This window comes from Pezoporus wallicus, unplaced genomic scaffold, assembly GCF_028554395.1.
Source record: "Pezoporus wallicus isolate ANWC-B61680 ecotype Strahan unplaced genomic scaffold, APGP_CSIRO_Pwel_v1 contig_8119, whole genome shotgun sequence".
In the NCBI taxonomy this organism is placed as follows: Eukaryota; Metazoa; Chordata; class Aves; order Psittaciformes; family Psittacidae; genus Pezoporus; species Pezoporus wallicus.
The window spans coordinates 307,056-328,349 of NW_026638720.1; the positions used below are offsets into that span (position 1 = coordinate 307,056).

Genomic DNA, 21,294 nt, shown 5'->3' on the forward strand with positions numbered 1-21,294 from the left:
TGTTCCTCTTGCAGTGGAGCCCAAGGAGAGTACACAGGTTTGGCTGCAATCAAAGCTTATCTAAATGCAAAAGGAGAACGTCATAGAACTGTAAGTGTTAACACTCAAGTGGGGAAGAGAGCTGGGTGGAAAGTGGAGAAACGAGACTTGATTTAGCAGCTGGGACTCATCTAGATTAACACTAGGTTGTGTATCCTCATCTGTGATAAGCTTTCAGTATTCTCTGTTTCCTTCATGGATCATGGGTAAAATCTTAAAAGTCTTCCTTTACTTTCCAGACAGTGGGAGTGAGGGAAGGGGACTCCCTCAAAGGGTGAGTCTGGCTGGAATGGAGTTAATTAACTTTCTCTATAGCAACCCATATGGTACTGTGTTTTGGATTTGTGGCTAAGGCAGTGTTGTTAACAAAGGGATGTCTTGGCTGCTGCTTTACAGTGTCAAGGCTTTCTCTTTCCCACTCTGCCCTTTTTCACCCTTTCCCCTCCCCAGGGAGTAGGGCTGGGAGTAGGCAAGAGGTTGGGCGAGACTCAACCAGGACAGCTGATCCAAACTGACCAAAGGGTTGTTTTATGGTGCATAATGGCATGCTCAGCAATTGAAGCACAGAGAAAGGAGGACAAAGCGGGGAAGGTCATGGTTATGGCACTCTTCTTCCCAAGCAACCACATACGTGTGCTGTGGCACTGCTTTCCAGTAAGTGGTTAGACACCTGCCTGGCCTTAGGAAGCAATGAATTAATTACTCTTCTTGCTTTGTTTGCACCTGTGGCTTTTGTTTTCCCTATTAGACTGTCATTCTCTCAATCCATGAGTCTTCTCACCTTCTATTTTGCCCTTGTCCCATGGGAGATGGGAATGAGTGAAAGCTGCGTGGGTGTTTGGCCATTGGCTGGGTCAACACATTACAGTACTTTTAAGCATTGGGCTTGAGGTAATGACAGTTCTGATCTGAGCATGTTAAATGGTTAAACAGTAGGCTCCTGTGCAAGTCACAAAGCTTACTTGTTTTACTGTGCATTAGAGTGTAGGGCTTTTAATGGCTGCTTTCAGCTCTTGATGTTTACTGTCCTGCCCATAAGTGTATTTTGCTGTGCTTGGAAAGATGTTGACAAAAGCAGTGGCTGCATTGCTGGACTGGCATAGGTCCCTTGTTGTGAAGCTGCTCCTCTGCTGCATGAGCTACCTTGCAGAGAGACAAGTGATTGCACCTCTCTTTTCCCCAGTGGGGTTGATGTGTCCAGCTCTGTTGTATGGGCTCCAGAGCAGGGCTCTGTTGTGAGGGCATCCTTATGTAAGAAGTTTGATCCTATTATCTAGCATTGTTGGCTTCTTGTTGGGTGTCCAGAACTTGGTTTGGCCCTATCATAAAAGTAAACAGTTTGCTGAGCTGACAGGGCTGTTATCACCTCCTATATCATGGGATCTTACACCTTAACAGGCTCGTAATCCTGTTGACTTGGCACAACACTTGATTGAAAGGGGCCTTGCCTACCCCAGTGAGACACAGCAACTCCTGGCACAGTTTTGTGGCCTGGCCTGTCCTTATTGGGCCTCTGTGTAGCACGGTCACAGCTGCAGTGGGCCTCTACCTCTAATGGTTGATGCAGGGACCCAAACCTCAACCACAGTGATTGCTCCAATAGTAAAGCAGCACTGGCAGTGGAAGTCAAGAGGACTGTACCATCAGTTAATAAGGAAGGAGGAGGAGGAAACAGCTGACCAGGAAGCCAGTCCAGTCCTTTGGCAAGGAAACGTAAGGAGGAAGTGATGGAAGTTACACAAGAGGCAGAAACCACACCATCTCTAACCCAAGCAAGCTCCAAGATACACAGACAGGCAAGCATACTGCTGCCTAGTGCTCAAATGGAATGCTGGAGGGGATAGTCAGGAATTGAGGGCAGGGAAGCTTAGCCGCAGTAATTCCTCGCTAGGGACCAAGGAATCAACAGCACCAGTTGCACACCACCTGGCATCCTCTGGTTCTTCTTGAATGGCTGGGTCGGACACAAGGAAAAGGGACAGTGCACTCACTTTGAAGCCAGAGTCAAGGTACCTTAACTGCAGGGGAAGACAGATGCCAAGAAGGGACCAAACAGTAACGCTGCCACACCAGTTGCTGCCAAGACAGTAGAAAGCAACTAGCAGTCCCAGACACAGAATAAAGGCTGAAGTCTGGCAAAGGCACTTCTTGTCTGACACTGTGGGAGTCAGTGAGTATTGCAACAAGGAGAAGAGCGTCTTTGCCTCAGGCTGGGCAGAAGATGGAGGTAACAAAGTTTCATGGAATGTATGGATTTGATGGCCTGGCACGTCAGATCCACAGATGTATAAGGCTTTGGTACACACTGTACCATAATGCCATGAGGGTAGGAGAGGACCTGTCTGCATTTGTGCAGTGACAGAGGGATGTCAGCAGTTGTCTGTGTTGGAGGCTGAGGTGAGCCTTACAGGGGACAAACGGCAGAAGCATCCTATCGTATTGGCCAGAGACTCCATGTATCTTTGGCATAGACTAGCTCAGAGGAGGGTGTTTCAAGGATCAGGAAGTACCGGTGGACCTTTGGTGTAGCCACAATAAACACAAAGAAGATTAAACGTCTGACTTTCTTGCCCTCTCCACTGAAGAGTTGCTGCATGATAAGGAGCAGCATGTGCCACTTGTTACCATGATGGTACAGCAGTGGCAGTGTCACATCAGCCAGGACTCCCTAGTTACCATCTATTCATCTATTTAGTCACCATACTTCATTGTAAGCCTTGGAGTGATAAGCAAGTCTTACGAACCCTTACATAGTCCCATAAGGCCAGTGCAAAAGTCTGACAGAGGGTGGAAGTTGGCCTGAATGAAGTCACACCACCACTGATATTGCCAAAGTGTTTTTCTTTACCCCTTTGGCAGCAGAGTGCCAGCCACAGTTTGCTTTCATGTGGCTGGGTGTCCAGTACATCTGGAAATGACTGACCCAGGGCTGGAAGCACCTATCAGTCAGTGCTATCACTGGTATAGGTATTCTACCTATCAGACTTTGACTGATAAAGAGTGCACTGGAACAGAGTGAAGACTCTGAATACCTGCAATACATGGATGACATCACTGTATGGGGCAACACAGCAGAGGAAGTGTTTGAGAAAGAGAAAATAATAATTCCGTTCATTCCCAAAGCTGGCTTTGCCATAAAACCAAAGCAAGGCCAAAGGACCTGCACAAGGGATCTAGTTCTTGGGGTTAAAACAGCAAGATGGATGTTGCCACAACTTTCGGGTTGAAATCAGTAAGAAAATAACTGTGTCCCCGCCAGCTAACAAGAAAGGAACACAGGCTTTTCCAGGCATTGTGGATTACTGGAGAATGCATATGTGCACCAGGTTACAATCAGCTTGCGGGCCCTCTCTGCTGAGTGTCCCTGAAGAAGAACTGTTCTGAGCAGGGCTCTGAGCAACATGCCTTTGAATAGATTGAAGAGAAGATAGTTCATGGGCCCATCTGGGTGGTACTAGCTGTGAGACATGTACTCCACACTGCGGCTGGAGAGCATAGTCTCAGGTGGAGCCTCCGACAGAAAACACCTGGAGAAATACAAGGCCAGCTTTATGGGGTTATTTGGGATCCAAGTCTCACTACACTCTGACTGAAAAAGTGATACTAGCAGTGTACAAGGGGGCCTAAGCTGCTTCAGAAGCTCGCTGGTGCAGAAGCACAGCTCCCCATGGCACAATTGTCTTTTCTGCAGCAGGTACTCAAAGGACGCTGCACAGAGTAAGTGGGTACCGTTAGTCATTCAGCAGGCTTGGATGGGGAGCTCCAGCAGTCTGGGAGTCCTGGAGGAGGTCATGGACTCATCATAAGGCATTCATTTCAGGGCATCACTCAAGGAGGTGACTCATGCACAAGAAGTGCTGCCACATAATGAGTTATCAGAAGGTGAAAAGGGTGTGATCAGTTTACCAGTGGATCCTGTTGTGCTGTAGGAAACCATTGGAAGTGGAAGGTTGCTGTGTAGAGCTCTACACAAAAAGCTGCGGAAGCCACCAAAGAAGGCAAGTTGAGCTGGTTTGCAGAAGCTGGCCCAAGAGACAGCTGAACAAGAAAAGCAACCAGTAGTCTGCGTCACTACTGAGTCATGGACAGTGACAAATGCCCTGTGAGCATGGCTGCATAGTTGGAAACAGACGGTCTGGCAGCACAGATGTACACTCATCTGGACTGCCCCATTGTAGCAAGAAATTGCTGCTCATGTAGAAAGCATTACTGTTAAGGTATATGTGTTACAGGCGCTCACAAGCCCACTGAAGAACACCAAACTGACTGGCAGGTAGACCAGGCTGCCAGAATTGGAGTGACTCAGGTAGGCATGGGCTAGGATCTTAAGGATGAGTTACCCATAGCTTAGTGGGCCTATGAAACACCAGAACATTTAGGGAGAAACCTAAAATGTACAGATGGGCTTGTGATAAAGGGGTGGATCACACAGGCTACTTGTAAATGTGAAACACTGATTCAGATGGTCAGTGAGATGGATATTGGCCCACATGTCCATGCCTAAAAAGAAAATAAGCAGTGACAGTTTTTTGCTTTTTCAAGGCAGTTCGACACTCTTTCCAGCTTTTCCAGTAACAAAGAGAACAGGAACTGATTATTGAAAATTTAGGCTGCTTGTAATATCACTTGGTTCCCAGTGTAGCCACTCCTGACACAAGAAAGAGACAAGCCTCTGGAATACTGATATACTTTGGTGGCTACTCTTAGAAGTCTCTAGGTTCATGTGGTTCTTTTCCGTTCAAACTTTCAAGCAATTTCTTTAGGATATGCAGAGATAACCTTGCTTCACAAGGGCCACAAAAACTGTAAATGGATAATCCAAATCAGTTCTGATTCATTGAGAAACATCTTAAGTTGGTAACACTGGAGTCTAAAGGCTTGATTTCTCATCTATACTAACTCTCTGAAACTTTGACCTGAAGGAGTCAGTTGTACCATTTTAACCTGACAAAAGAAGGTTCTTGTAAACCTAATAGGTGATACAACTGTAGTTTACCCCAAAGAGGAATGAATCATTACTACATTTAACAGAATTCAGAATTTTAACTTTTTTTTTTTTAAAAAGAAATCTTCATTTTCATTTAATGGCAGGCAGTTACAGGTGAAAAATCTGAAAGGAGTATTCATTTTGATGCTTTCTGAGCTATCTGTAATGCCTGGAAGAGTTTAGATGTCCTGCAGGATTTAGGCATAAGTTCAATTGGAAGTGAAATAGGTTGAAACATGTAGATGTGAAATGTTGGTGGTAGCAAGTTTAATTTTGGTGAGATGATTGCAATGTAAGGACAGATTAGCCCAGACCAAAATCAAACGAGCAAAGCAGCAGCCCAATACTCTTGCAGTCGACCTCATTGGGATTTGGTGCCCTCTCGTGGAAAACAAGTCTGTAAGCAGCTGTTTGAAACCTCTTAGCAATAGCCAAAATACTTCAGTCTAAATTTTTGTTTTGATAGAATACAGAAGAAAATGCTTTGCAAACCAGCTGAAGATGTAGTGGAAAGTTGGAATTAGAAAGTTTTTCCTTTCAAGTCAATGTACATCTGGAGACTGATTACAGAAAATAAAAAAAGAATCCTCATTTTTATTTTTTTTTTTTTGTTAAAAAGAGACTATTAAGGAAAAAGATAAAGGTGTGAGAGAAAAGGCTTCTAAATGTGAATATCTGAGTAATGTTCTGGAACTGCAGCCCTAAATCTGATTTATGCAGTGTATTAAAAATCTGCTTTCCTTGTGAGTCTTTAGATTCTGATACCTGAATGGATTTTCTTTGAAGAAGACTGAGATGCAGCCTTCAGGATAAGTGGCAATTTGTCAGGAACCATTCCCTCAGGACCCTTTTTTGAAAACATTGATAATGAGCTGTAGCTGTGCATAGACCACAATGCTTTACAATTTTTAAACTACTTACACTGTGTCCCCTGCTTCTTTTTTTGCTTCTTTTTCCCTTCTGAGGTTTGCCTTATTCCTAAATCTGCTCATGGCACAAATCCAGCAAGTGCACAAATGGCAGGCATGAAGATTCAGCCAATTGCAGTGGATAAAAATGGGAGCATTGATATCTCCCACTTAAAAGCAATGGTGAGTATTTCATTATCTTTAACTGTCAAGGCAGGAACACTCCTTCTCCTCTACAGGTAATAGCATTGGCAGCTGAATCAGTTTCCTTTGAGAGAAAATAGGGCAGTAATAGTGAATGCATGTTTCTTTCCTTTTTTTTTTTTCTCAGACACTAGCCATGTGACATTCGTTTGATTTCCGTTAATTCGAGGATCTTTGGTGCTGGAGTGGCTCAGAAAGGCTTTCTACATAATAGGCTCTTTTATAGCAAACCTTTTTGGTCTCCATCTAGTATTTGAAATGAATGAAGCATATTCATGAGTGGAGCATTTGAAACAGTGCTTTATCCTTCGCATGGTGAAGTTCTAGCCCACCTCTGCTGGGGAAGGTGTTGCTAGGCAACTTTTTTCATTTTTTGGAGCAGATTGGATGCAGGTGAATCTTGGGAATCCAAGGGGTTAGCAGGACACATTTCCAAAAATACACATTTGAGCAGGGTTTTATGGTAGTCATAAAACTGTATTGCTCAAAGTAGGGGAATGGTCATTCAATCATATTATCTTGAAGCCAGATGTTTCACTTGGCTTGTCTTAAAGTTCCAGAAGTGACTATTACACGTACATGTTTTAATACCATTTCAAGTTCTGATTTATTAAGAAAACATTTTTCTACAATAGGTATTGGTGAAGGAAATGGCCCAGTATCTTTTGCTGAATATAAATAACTTCAACTATCTGCTGATAGACTTACTTCTCACCTGTCAAACACTTCATCACCTTAATTTGATTTTTTTGTGGAAATCTTAAGAAGCTTTAGGAGCCTCGATGACCTTTTTTCCTCTCTTCCTCCCTGCCCCCAGGTGGACAAGCACAAAGAGAACTTGGCAGCCATCATGATCACATACCCTTCCACCAATGGTGTGTTTGAAGAGCAGATCGGAGATGTGTGTGACCTGATTCACAAGCATGGAGGCCAGGTTTACTTAGATGGAGCAAATATGAATGCCCAGGTACAAAATCTCCGGGGGAAATTTATTGCAACTGCGAGTGTACATATCCTTGGGAAAAAAATAGCAGAGCAGTGTACAGTTCAGACCATAAGTGGAGGAGGAAGTGAGGTTTCCGAGAACCGTAATAAAAATTAGATAGTGAAAACAATTCCCTCTCATCTGAATTTGCCCTGGTCTGCTGTACGAGTTGCTAGCTGAATTTGGCTTAGTCTGCCTAATATTTGTTGAAGACATTCTTTACAGACATGAATAAGAGTTCCTAAAGCAAAAAATTGTTTGCATCAATTCTTGTTATGATGTATCTTGTTAAATGGAAATACACATACTAAACTATTTTTTAAGTAATGGGTCTTAAAATGGCAGAAGTAAAGAATATTTTGAAATAGAGTATTCTCTTCACAGGTGGGGCTATGTCGTCCTGGAGATTATGGCTCTGATGTCTCTCACTTAAATCTTCACAAAACATTTTGCATTCCCCATGGAGGAGGAGGACCTGGAATGGGGCCAATTGGAGTGTGGGTACCTCTTTATTAGCCTTTAAAATCCCTTAATGTATCTTGGTTGGCAGTTCACTTACATGAAGAGCTATGAACGGGAGAGGTGTACCGTTTGTAAACTGCGGTCCTTCTCCAGGATAGTTATGTGCTGATCTCATGAATGGTGACGTTCATGTGTATTTGCAAACCCTGACTTCCAAGTTGGCTCTTTAGTGTATACGATAGACCTCCCTCAGTAGTCTGTTTTCTGAGTAAATGCAGAGGGGATCTGTGGGCTTTGAGCTCTGATATTGCACATAGTCCAAACCACGGAAGTGGTACGTCAATGCTGTGAATCTGTCATTCAGAGTAATCATAATCCTTTAAATGAAAGTAATCTTAAAAAAAAATATAAATTTAATACTCGCATTAATATCTTGTGATAAGTTGAAAACTGTCATCCTCCATTGTCACCAGTTAAGAAACTGTTGAATAAGACATAGACCAGACTTTCTGAAAGACTGTGTTTGGACGGAAGGTGAAGAGAAGCTATTGCTGAAACTGGCCAGAAATTGTACCACAGGAATACACATTTAAGTTCTAAAATCAATGTTTTTGTTTTAGGAAGAAACATTTGGCTCCCTACTTGCCTACCCACCCTGTCATCAATATACAGCTGGATAAGGATGCATGTCCTTTGGGTACTGTCAGTGCAGCACCTTGGGGTTCTAGTGCAATACTGCCAATTTCCTGGGTGTATATCAAGGTGTGTAGACTTTTATAACGATTATCATCTGAGGGTCTGTTTCTGTTTCAGCAACTCTGAGAACCACTGGAGCCACAGGAACAGGTTTAACAGCAAGCTGTCATAAGATGTTTGCACAGACTGAAATGTATATGACTGCGGCACAGTCAGAAGTCATTTACATGCTTTGACCCCCCTTTGTTTTCCTGTAAGACAATGGAACAATCTGTTCCATTAGGAAACAATAGGAAAGGATGAAGGACAACTACTATATCTATGCAGACTGCTTAATTCTTCTGTCTCTTGTCTGTAATAGTTTTTGAGACAAGTGGACACAAAGCTACAATCAGGCTTGCCTCTCCATTGTCTCTGACATGGAAGTCTTTGTGTTTAAAAGCTGCTTGGTAATTACTGTTCTTCCAGGAGTGTTTCTGGTTGTACACTGCAGTATTGTTATACTTCACCTGTATGTGACATTTCATTTTCCAAAATCTGTTTAATAAGAACTTGAATTCCAAGGGATTTTACTGTATTTGAAAACTGAACTTAGATTTGGTTTTAGATGTGCAGCAACTTGATCATGATCATGATCATGATTTTTTAATGCCTTGCAATTTAGTGATAAGCCTGCAAATATTTAGTTGCAAATATGGCATTATTTAGCCAACTGAGATTAATGTAGATTCAAATTCTGTTCGAGAAGAGGGTGTGCTGCAACTCTGAACAATATTTAAAGCTTTTAGCAAGAGAAAGATTTGGAATGGTGAACCATGGAATGGAATGCTAGGGGCAGTGTCATTCAGAGTACCCTGCAGCTAGTTTGATACTCTTACCATGGAAGACTCTGCTCCCACAGAAACCAGCTTTTCTGGAATTCTAAATGAGAAAAAATACGTGCTGGTTCAGCTTCCATGGTAGCGTTTCAGCTGTGGGTAAAAATCACTTCTGACTGTAATCTGGTTCCTATTATAGAATGTTTAAACGGTAGGAAATCTTTTAAGGGAAGCTGTTTCTTCATAGTGCAAAGTGCCACCTGTTTACACTGTCCCATCTAATGTGACTACCTTTAAGGCTGTTTTGGCTTTCTCCTTTGCCAACTTGACTTCTATGTGCACACACAGCTTTTCGGGCAGCTCTGTGGATGCTCTTTCCCTGGGATGGTGACAGGCAGCGTCTGCGGTTCTTAGAAGTGTGCTGATTACGTTCTTGAGTTCTGCTCACTCAGTTCAGAGCTTTTCAGTTTGAGGAAAAGTTTGTGTTGTTCACTTGTTGACTTTAGGTAAAACCTCTTACACAGTGAGCAGTCTCATAAGCTATGTATACTAAAGTTGCTCTCAAGTAATACCTAGTGCTTTTCTGTGAGGGTAGTGTTGAAAATGTAATAGCATACTGTAATAGCAACATGACTGCCGTAAAACCAGGCAGATGCATTAAGGTGCTGTTGTTTGTCATGCTTGCCAGCACAAGAACACAATTAGATTGCTTGGGCATTTTTTCTTGTTTCTTCATGTTATTCCTCTTTCAGACAATGGGAGCAAAGGGTCTAAAACATGCTTCTGAGATTGCTATACTGAATGCGAATTACATGGCAAAGAGACTAGAGAAGCACTACAGAATCCTTTTCAGAGGAGCAAAAGGCAAGTATTTGTTTTCTTCTACAAAGATGACTTTTTTTCCCTAGAGTAGAAGTTGGCTTGCAGTATGGTTCTTATTTAATGCTACATGACAGCTGCTTCTCAGACTTCTCTTTATCTTGTTTACAAGAAGAAAAATAACCTACCACAGTGATCTGTGAAGGTATTGCAATGAAACTGAGACTCTTGTAAGTAGAAGAATAAATGCTTGTTTGTGATTAGATGAAATGATGACAATAGATGGAGTAAACTTTGGTATCAAACTGTTCTCCTTGAAGTTCAGTGGCAGATTAATGTACAGTAGAAAAAGGAGAAGCGACTAAATTGAGACCTCCAAATCTCCTACAACCAATGGCACAGCAATTTAAGTACTGGAAGCAGGTTTTGGACTTCTACTTTCCCTTGCATTCTTTCTCTGGAAAAGAAAACAAAACCAAAAAACAACCAAATTTCTCTAATTTCTCCCCCTTATTCTCCCTTTTGAGACAGGGGAGACTCCCCCTGGCAATGCAAAATACATTAGCTACATTCTAGTTCCCTGCTATGGCTCTGTGGTCTGGCAGAAGGACAGAAGTAATGAGTAAGAGGTGAAAGAATCATCTATTATAGTGTAACTGTCAGAGGATGCTATTTTGCTTGTTCTTCACCAAAGGACATTGGAGTACAGTATGTATGCTCCTCAAAATATGTGTCTTATATTCACTGGAGTACACCTTGGCTAAACTTGCAGGTTGAATTTTAAGAAAAAATACTATTTCCTCACAGAAGTGAATGGAAGTTGCAAATTTTGAAAGATTCACAAGGTTTTTCCAGGATCATGGATATAAATTTAGATAAATTCTGCCTTTAGTCTCTAGAACACCAGATTTGAGCTTTTCTCTTTCATATCATGATAGTGACTATCTTGTACATGGCTAATTCAGGATAGCCTAAGACCCAGATGGTGTTGGGCCACTGACAAATGCATTTATTTTCAGAGTACTTGTAAAGTAAAGGAGCTACTTTGACCACCCTTTCCTAGTTCTGTTCTTGGAAATGAGGCCTTTTCTTAATGTGACATGGATTCAGAGGGCCAGTCTTCAATTACCAGGTTGTGTATCTCTTACCTTGCAATTTCTCAGGTTGGAGATCTTGCCCAAGTGGGTATTTTGTAACTTGTCGGTTTGCCATGCTCTCCACCAAACCAATCAGGAAAGACTGCTAGGCAGATCCCATTATACTCCTAGTGAGTAAACGAAGTGTACACTTTTTCATTTACAGGTTATGTAGCCCATGAATTCATTTTGGATACAAGACCTTTCAAAAAAACGGCAAACATTGAAGCTGTCGATCTTGCAAAGAGACTTCAGGATTATGGTAAGCTTAAAGAAACATTCAAGTCGTGCTTATGGATGGTGAATCTGTCAACGATCAGTTCAGGTCTGCTCATGTTTGTTAACATCTTGGAGAGATATTTGAATCAATTGAGTTGTAGTATCTACTTAGAAGTCTGCTGTTACCTTCTCAGTTTTATAAACTGCCCCTTCAGATTTGCAATTGAATGACTTAACCACTGGTGCAAGCAGGTTGGAGCCAGGAGCTTAATAAGATTCCAACAACAAAAAGAAATACTTTCGAAATAGGATGATAGGATTTAAATGCTTCCATCCTGATATAATTTAGGCAGTTTTGTACACGTTCTGCAGAACCTGACTGGCTACTCTTTGGCTGCCACTTAAGAAGTCCCATTGAGCTGCTTGATCCTATGCAACTGTGCCTCTAATGAATATTCATAAAAGCTGTTAAAACCCTGACCAGTAATACCTCTCCAGTGAAATAATACAAAGTCCACTTGTGACACCCTTTCCACTCTTGTTAACTGGGCTGCTATGGCTTTAAATAGCACGCACCACTTCAAATGGACTTTTCAGTAGGTATGGAGGTGAGTTACACAGATAAGTTTCATGAAGTCCATCCTCTGCACCCAAAAGAGAAGTGTCATGAGGCTGTAATTAGCAGTAGCGCACAACAGAAATCATGAGAGATCACTTGATCTTTTTACGTTGTTCACCAGTGCAGAAATCTATACCTGTCTCACTTTGCCTGCCATAAGAAGGTAAAGTGACAAAGCACTTCTACTGAAGTGAGCAGCAGGAACAGAAATAACACAGGAGAGAAAATACATACTTGGGGATGAAAAGTAAAAAAAAGCAAAAAAGAACAGGTTTTAAGTGAGTTTCATTAAATCAGTGGTAGCTCAAATGTAAATAATACAATGGCAACACCCTTCAGTGTTAAAAACTAAGATACTCAAAAAGTCTGTTTTACCTTTACAGTATACACTGCCAACACCACCAATCAGTTCAATCCTGTAAAGGTTATAAAGGGTTGAATTTGTGAATCAATTGATAGGTAATGTAGATATTAACTCGTAACCTATTGTCAGTGACTATTTCTTCTTTGTAAGGTTTTCATGCTCCAACCATGTCCTGGCCAGTGGCAGGGACGCTTATGATTGAACCAACAGAGTCTGAAGACAAGGCAGAGCTGGACAGATTTTGTGATGCAATGGTCAATATTCGTCAGGAAATTGCTGAAATAGAGGAGGGCAGGATGGACCCCCAAATAAACCCACTGAAGGTAAGATGGCAGATAGAGCAAGTTACCAGCATCAGCTGGTAAGCATCAGACTTATCATGAGACTACATAAGACTGCTTTGAGCTTCTTGAAATTTGACATTTTCCGAAACCTTAAACTTCTTCCAAAATCTGATTTTTTACTTTTTCAATTCAGAAATCTGGCCTTTACTGACAAAGCAGAGAAAGTTATTTACAGAAACACGTGATCTATAATTTTTGAGGCAATCTCAAAGTAATAAAGGAGAAATGTTTTTTTTTATCTGCTTTAGAGGGGAAATGGAATGACCTTAAAATTTAACAGTTAAATACATATTTAATTACTTATTTTAGTAACTGCAGCACAAAATTATTATAGGCTCAACTTCTGTTCAACTCTCAGGATGCTGTCGTCATAATGCCTTTTAAATGCTGAGGGGATTTACCGAAATCCTGGAAACATAGTCAAACCTTGGGTAGTACCTTCAGGCAAAACAAAATCCAGATACTGACTTGCTCCTGTTTGAAATCTGCCTTTTTTCACCAGAAGAACTGTATTCTCAAGAGACTATCTAGACAGTGATTATTTATATGTAGTAATGTGATCTTGAAGGAGGGTTCACCCTGATACATTGAACTGAATTCAGTAATTTCGTGTACTAACATGTACTTTTGCTTGCAGATGTCACCACATACTCTGAACTGTGTCACTTCTTCCAAGTGGGATCGTCCTTATTCCAGAGAAGTGGCAGCATTCCCATTGGTGAGTAAATAAGGGGATCCTAGTGGTGCAGTAATATATAAATGTCCTTTCTGCTCTGTGGTTTTCTGGTCAGTTGGAGCTGAAATAATCTGGTAAGAATAAAGCTTGAGTCATTTTTACTGTTGCCCAATTTTTTATGTGTGTGAGTTCCACAGTAGTTCCATTGGTTCTGTTTTTCAAGACAAGGAAAAAAGATCGTAAAACACAGTCTCTACGTATGAAATGCAAACTTGGATGTCTAAATCCCAGCACTTGAATACTGGATATTCCTATTTGAAACATCCCATTCAGATCTGCCATACTGCACTAGGGGCTCCAAAAACAGAGTCCCATCTTCTGAGATGTAAAGAAGAACTTCAATGAGGGTTTAACAAGATATACAGTCACCACGGAACAAGCCACACCAGTGTGAATCTGCTGCAAATAAGGATCAAATTGGAACTGGATACACGTGACTGCTTCAGAGCACAAAGAGGAAGATTTTAACTGCACCTGTGAAGTTTGCCACCTGGATTTCTATCCTATATTATAACTATATTGAACAGCACAGCCTCCTCCACTTTTCCTTGGTACCTACCTGTAAGCCAGTTATTCAAAGGGTCTTTTTTTTTCTTTTCAATCCCATAACAGTTGTTTCTTTGCAAGCATTTGTTAGAGGACATGGTTACACCCTTTAAAAACTCTAAATATTCTTTTGACTGCAAACTCTATTATACATGCTTGTTAACTTTTAGGGACTGCAAATAGATCTGAAGTACAACTTCACTTAAAAAATGCGCTTTCCCAGCAAGTGTAATTTTTAAAATTTCTAATATCTACTACAATTACATAGACTGCCTTGGTAGAAAAAATAAAATGGTTGTTTTTTCTTCTGTACTTAGCCATTTGTGAAGCCTGAAAGCAAGTTTTGGCCTACAATTGCTCGCATTGATGACATATACGGAGATCAACATCTGGTTTGTACCTGCCCACCAATGGAAGCCTACGAATCTCCCTTTTCTGAACAGAAGAGAGCATCTTCCTAAGACTGTTTTCAGCTGCCTGGATTTCTGAGTCCATCCGGATGGCCTTTACCTCCCAGAACTGACAGGGGATTTATATACTGTGTATATTTTGGATAATCACCATGTTTGTTAATTGAATCACTGCTCAGTTAAAATGTAAATACAGTTAATATGCTAGGTGTAAACAGAATTTGATTGTTCCACAGCAGATGAATATGAAGTTGCCTCAATTCAGCATTTTGTCTGTTTTGTGCTAAAGTTTTAACAATTAACACCCAAATTGCAAATTGGCAAAGAAGGTATAGTTAAAAAAGTAGAAAATACACAGATGCATAGGCAATAATACTGAATATTAACTGTGGGAGTAATTGTTTATATTTTGTAAAAAATGATGAAGTAGATTGTTTAATATACTTCACATATTATCACTAGCATTGCTAGTCAATATTTCATGCTGGGTTTTTTTACCTACCAATGTTAGTACTCTAATAAAATTGGTCAGAATTTTAATTGTTGTCATCTTCTCGATTTTACATTTTCACCTGGGTTTATCCAACAGAGCAGTATAAAATGATGAAGCTTTATTTCTGGTTTGTCAGAAATGCCACAGCAGTAACCTCTTCTACACAAAGCAAAATACTGACAGAGACTAATATGGAAACAGATGCTTTTTTTTTTTTTTTTCCCCTTAATGAGCTAGAATGATCACTTTTACTGAGCAGTAACAAACAATGTTTTTCTATGTTACATCAGTTTTTCCTTTGTCCTGGGTTCAGCAGTCAAGGCTGCTACCAGAGTATGTGTGAGCCCACAGATACCGATGTCAGGCTGGGCTTTTTTCTTAATTAACAGTACTTTTTCCATTGAGAAATGAGTTAAGGAATACAAACCCTCACATCTGAAAAATAAGCAGCCCACTAATCTGAAAAAAAAAAAAATCTATAAACTTCTACTTTTTAAGAAGTGGATAATATTAAAAACAAAATTAGCAACTTTTCTGAATCATAAAATATTTAATAAGGTATATTTGGGGGGGATATATTGTATATAAAATTTCAGATCACAATATGAAGCGATTTGAACCCTCTCCAAGCTAGCACTGCCTTCAATGCCATGTAGATGTATTGCCACTGATACAAGACCTACTAAAAGCATACATTATAACTAATACAGAAGTGGCCTTTTTATATGAACTAGTTTTTACACAACTAGAGTGTCTTGAATACCCTCTTTAAGTGCAAAAAACACAGATCACTTTACACTAATGCAGCAACAATGCATTCATATTGTTCTCATTAGTCATTAGTAGTCAACTTGCGTAAGATACAAGAAAAGCACAATGAAGCTCACAAAAATAGACTAAAAATCAGCCTGTTCTTGCAAAAAAATACAGCATAATAGAAGAAAAAGACAAAAAAGGATTATGCACACCACAGAATTTGCTGTTCTTTAATCCAGCTGGCTTAAGTGCTGTTTATGGGAGTTTTTGCCTTTTTTTTTTTTTTTTTGTGGGTTTTTGTTTTGGTTTGGATTGGTTGGTTGTTTTTTTCTCTTTTGTAAATCAAACCACATGGACCAGGCACAACTAATATTGAGGAGGCAGTGTGTAGCTAAAACTCCACTAAGTTTTGTTATCCCCACAATGTATTTTCCTCTGTCCTGAGGTAGTTACAAAAAAACAAATTATAAATTAAGCATCAGCTAGGCCAGTAAGAGCTGAGGCTTCTTCTTCTTCGTCTTCCTCTTCTTTAAAAACATTTTTTTAACTGGCCAAAACTACCCTTGATGTTAAAAGACAGCTAAGAATTAGAGTTCTCACTACACCAGAAAGATGGCCATGATGGGAAGAGGGTTAGCTGCTTCAAAATGTGACAATATATTGAGTCCCATCAAGGTGGCTGGTCCACTGTTGAATTTCTCATGTTTATTCCCCTTTACTCTCTATAAAGTCATTGAACGAAGTACAGAAGAATCTGAGCACATCATCGTCCTTTACTGTAACCAGGGAAGAACTGGTCCAGTAGTGTCTGCAGTATCTTGTTGGGAACCATGGTGTAGCCTTTTCCCAGGTCGTAGCGGCAGGCAGGGCAGGTGAAAACTTCAGCTCTGAAAGAGCGCTGTAAACAACTCTAGGACACACAAAGACAGGGAAACAAATTATGAGAATTTTGTTTAAAAGTGACAGCTTAACCAGCAAAAAACAAAGGAATCACAGTAACCAAAAATGCAACCTGCTGTATTACCAGAAAAAGGAAATCATTACGAAACCCTCTGGTGCCTACCTCTGACTCTGTGACCAAAATGCCCTATCAAAGGAACTCTGCTCTTGGCTGAGATGCGAAAAACTGAGCTGGGGAGGAATTAAAACAAATCACTGCTGGGATTTCCCCTTCATTTCCACTAGTGCCTTCCTGTGAATCACAGCCATGTCTGCAGCTTCTTTCTAGCTTCACAGTCAAATTGGTAAGGTTCTTCAAGAAGGTGAGCACATCAGCTATACTGTCTTAAGTAACAATCTCCATCTACCTCACCAGATAAGATTCAATTACGCCTTTAAAACATATGTAGAATAATATTATCTCTTAACACACTAGCATCAGTTCTGTCCTCCTTACTATGTTACCACAAGCTGCTCACAGCCCAAGCAGAAATAGATCAGGGCAGATCTGTGCCCAAACAGCAACAGCAGCTTGCTATCAAACTATTCCTTACAGCTTTAACCGGATGTTATTTTGCATTTGCAAATATTTACTGACATCTTCAAATTCTGTACCTTCCGAGTTTGCTGACATTCAGCTTTCTCTTCTCCAGTTTTCCAGTATCCGTAATTCTAAATATTTACCCCACATTAACACTTTTAATGTTTTAAGGAGCCATAAACATTCCATGTGTGCAGCCCATCCATAACAACAGTGATTTTTAAGAAACAATACATATCTACTTAAACAGTGAACTTGTATTACCAGATATTGTACTAGGATCATAATAGTCTGAGTCCTTTTAAGGCTTCTAGGCAGGCAAAATACTGGGTATAGCAGGCAGACCTCAAGTATCACAATTCAGCACATGATCAAGATTTTATGATACATGAGTTATAAATTGATTTATGGGGTCCTCCTACTAAACAATATCAAGAATAACAAGATAACATAACTTACTCCAAATAATTGTCATATATTTACTCTGCATCCTTTGAAATAAGTGTTACACAATAATAAAACCTGTTTTTATTCCTTAGCTATGTCAAATTGAATTATTGTGGCTGTATCATCACTTAGCTCCTGGACCAAACCAATTCCTAGTGTAGTTCTACTGATCACAAAGGAACGACAGCAATGCCAGACTTCACACATTATGTCTACCAGGAACTATACTACACACTTCCAGACTTTATTATATAAAATTAAGCTTACATAACAATCAATGAATGCAAACTTGTTGCATGTTCCTGCTCAGAATGTTATGCAATAATTACTGTCTTCCTAGAATGCATATGACTTTGGTGACTGGTGTCTCAGAACTAAGAAAACAGCCCAGAGCAAGACTGAGTTTATTCTTACTTTACAGACGTTGTGGAGGCACTCTGTTGTCACTGGCTGGTAAACCAGCTCCTGGCAGCAGACACACATAAAGGATTGTTCCAGTTTCTTCAGAAAATTCTAGTGTAGGGCAAAAGAATAAGGACAAGCTCTATTACAGTTCTTATAATACCACTTACTACATAAAGATGATGAATTTCCAGAAGTTTTAAAGGCCTCCATATCCTTAACTCTAGCTTTCTAAAAGTAATCAGGAAGAAAGTCCATAACTGCTTAATTTCCCTGCTCTTCCACAAATCAGGAAACTAATATTTTAAAGATTGTTACTTGTTTGTATCAGCATTGTCATAAACAAAATGAATCAGCCCATAGGGCCCTTCACGCCTGATTCTTAGCAAAGCTCATAAAATTCAGTAATTATGTTTAGTAACTGCAGCTAGAAATTTGCATGTGCCTGAAAGATCTCTGCTTCTCTGCCAAGGGAACAACTTCTCCTAAGAAAGCCACTGCTGCACCTCCTCCTGTGCTTATGGATTACAGCTGGTTAATGGTTTCTTCTCTCCTCAGGACAAATTCTCTGCAGAAAATCTCCCTGGTTTTCAAATCTTCGCAGGGCACCTCTGAGAAATATCAAGATACATTTGTAATCAGGTGTTTTACACACACAAACATGCTTATCTTCAGTATGTCAGTGATCTCCAAACATCTCAAGAACAGAAGCTTGGGCATGTAACAAACAAAGCAGATCTAAAGGCAATCACAATATGGTTCCTTGTAATAATTTTTAATACCAGACTTATCTTAAACCACATTTTATTTAGTTAAAAGCAGGTGCTTCAAGCAGAAATATTTACATTTTCACAGTAGTGACCCAAAGCTACCAGTCATTCCCACTGTCTCTGGTGGCAACCAAATGGAATTCTTACCAAAATTATGGGTAGAAATCTGCAGAAGATGTGAATCAACCATTTTGAAATTGCTGCTCTCTGTTTTTTATAGACATGGATCATGCACAATTTTAAGAGATGACATTCCTTCTAGTCATTACAGAACACTGGGCATGGAAGAACAGGGAGTTATAGATGCTTTTCTGTTACAGAAGCACCATAAATAGCCACTGGTAATTCCCAAATAAACTATTTACTTATATTCACTTACCAACCAATGGTTTGATTTTCAGTGAATTGAGTTTTATCAAGTTATTTTAACTTCTTAGTGCTTTGATCTCCTCTGCAAAATAGCTAAAATAACTAAGAACTTGGAATTGGTAAGACTAATCATCACTGAAAGACATAGTATTTCAGCAAATACTTCTTTTGTTGACTTTTTGAATGCTAGTGTCTATAGTCTCTTAATCATGAGCTACTGTAGTGCGAGGCATCCCTGCCCATGGCAATGGGGTTGGAAGCAGATGATCTTCAATGTCCTTTCCAGCCCAAACCATTCTATGATTCTATGATTCATGCTATTTTCTTGACATTTAGAGGGAGGAAAATATTTTCCTCTTACTTAAGTTTTTGTTTCTACAGAGTGGAATAATCTAGATATGGATGAAAATATTTTCATTTCCTATTTAAATTTGAAGATGACAATACTCCTATCTTCTGAAACAAAGCAAGCAAGCTGCATTTTCTGTCATAAAATTATTTTCTCTGTAAATGAAAAGTAGTGACTAGAACCATCTTTCTTCATGTCTGATTTCTCACATCAGCACAGTACAAAAATATAATTTCAGTGAAAACACACTCCCTGCAAAACTGAAAAAAAAAGCCACTTCTAACTTCAAAATGTTTTTTGAGCAAGAAAAGATCTCTATTATGCAGGTCTAAGATGAGCCATCAATAGCAAATTGCACAAGTGAGGATTATTTCCTTGAAATCAAAGTCTTAAAAACAAAAATAATGCTAGGTACAGTCAGTATTCAGCAGAAGTTCAACAAGCAAATTAGGTTTTAAGAAGGACCCAAGATTCCTCCTAGAAGTCTAAAGAAAAGGTAAATATTAAAAATCATGCATGCAGCAAACATACTGGTCCTTCCTTAAGAGAAGCAAGTACTTCATCCCACAGTTTCTGGTTCATCGTGTCTTCTCTAATCAGCCATTGCTGCTCTTGGGTCAGCTGGAAAGCCTCTCCTTTTCCTCCATCTCCCATCCTCATGGCTTTTTTGGGTGTACTCATAGGTTCCTCTATACCTGCTTAAGATTATGACCATCAGACACAGTAAGAACAGAACATTAGTCTGAACTAATAAAAGGTAATCCATGTTTCTAGAAGACTAAAACATGGATTACACTCCTGAAATTTGGACATCAAATCCATGCTCCAACTCATACTGTACAGCATTGTTTTGGGCTGCAGCACACAAATGCATAGAAGACTGCTCGTTTTTCTGCAGAGCTTAAGAGAAAGAACTGTAAGAGTCATAAATAAGATCCCTACACTAATACTTCATAACAGAGCATGTGCTTATCAGTTTACATTAGTATTCCAAATAACTTCACACTTCCACCAAATTTTCATGCTACCAGCTTAATGAACATAACACGACAGACTTTGCTGATGAATGCTAAAAAAGTAAAAACAAAAAATACCATCAATTGTCCTTTTCTGGTTTCCATTGCTTTGCCTGGTTGGCTCCTGTTTCACAGTTTGCTTTTTAACCTTATCTTTTTTCTCCTTACTAGCCATGGCTTCCAAATAACCTTCTGGATACTAAAATAAAAAAGCACAGGTATAAAACAAAACCCACTGGCACACAAGAATTCCCGAATACCAACAAGACTTAGTATCTAAAAGACTTCAAAAGCCTGTGACTACATATTAAAGTAACTACAAAATAATTTTTAAAACCATACATGATAGAGAAAACACTTAAATTAGTATTTATTACTAAGAAAGTGTAGTCAAGTCAAAGAACCTAATCCAGACTTGATTGTATTAAAAAGAACCCTTATCTGTGCCCTTACAACTATGCAAATCAGTTAGGCAAAGCTGAAGATGACAGCATGCTGCAAGATCTACTGCTGCCTTGCTGTGAAAAAACAGTATGTTAGTTCTTTCTATCTTCTGTGTATTCTGCAATTTCAAAGTCCTTATGGGTCAGTTGATTTCTGTGCCTGGAATGCAGTCACCCAAATCACTCAGTCACATGGAGAGAAAAGTACATAAAATTCACAAGTTTCCCAATTTCTCAGACAGAATCAGCTACAAATTCTAAAATTCTTCTAAAAATCCTTTCCACCATAAGGATCACAAAACTGTATTCAAACTCTTAATTTTCCAATACATATATGCAAAGCAATTCACTGCTAAGGCAGAACACTCCATCCACTGTTCCTTCTGCTGAGTCACTAATACAGGGTCTTTCAGTCAGATAATCTACAGTGGTTTTTGACATTAAATTCTGCCAATGTGAAGTACAAGAAAAAAAAAA

The 21,294-nt window shown here is 39.7% G+C and overlaps 2 protein-coding genes across 2 annotated transcripts in view; one reads left to right on the forward strand and one right to left on the reverse strand.

The window, feature by feature from the left end:
* The window catches only part of GLDC (glycine decarboxylase), a 41,462-nt gene extending 26,630 nt beyond the window's left edge, over positions 1-14,832 (forward strand). The window contains exons 16-25 of the mRNA XM_057412124.1: positions 15-90; positions 5,992-6,117; positions 6,956-7,105; positions 7,508-7,620; positions 8,206-8,347; positions 9,852-9,963; positions 11,221-11,316; positions 12,407-12,579; positions 13,238-13,318; positions 14,200-14,832. Coding sequence (XP_057268107.1) covers positions 15-90; positions 5,992-6,117; positions 6,956-7,105; positions 7,508-7,620; positions 8,206-8,347; positions 9,852-9,963; positions 11,221-11,316; positions 12,407-12,579; positions 13,238-13,318; positions 14,200-14,343 — 1,213 coding nt within the window. The 3' untranslated portion in view covers positions 14,344-14,832. The remainder of the gene's footprint in view (positions 1-14; positions 91-5,991; positions 6,118-6,955; positions 7,106-7,507; positions 7,621-8,205; positions 8,348-9,851; positions 9,964-11,220; positions 11,317-12,406; positions 12,580-13,237; positions 13,319-14,199) is intronic.
* Positions 14,833-15,874: 1,042 nt separating this feature from the next.
* UHRF2 (ubiquitin like with PHD and ring finger domains 2) overlaps positions 15,875-21,294 on the reverse strand; it is a 77,727-nt gene continuing 72,307 nt past the window's right edge. Inside the window, exons 13-16 of the mRNA XM_057412120.1 lie at positions 20,453-20,573; positions 19,890-20,053; positions 17,883-17,981; positions 15,875-16,451 (exon numbers count right to left, since the gene is read on the reverse strand). Of these exons, the coding sequence (XP_057268103.1) occupies positions 16,305-16,451; positions 17,883-17,981; positions 19,890-20,053; positions 20,453-20,573 (531 nt within the window). The 3' untranslated portion in view covers positions 15,875-16,304. The remainder of the gene's footprint in view (positions 16,452-17,882; positions 17,982-19,889; positions 20,054-20,452; positions 20,574-21,294) is intronic.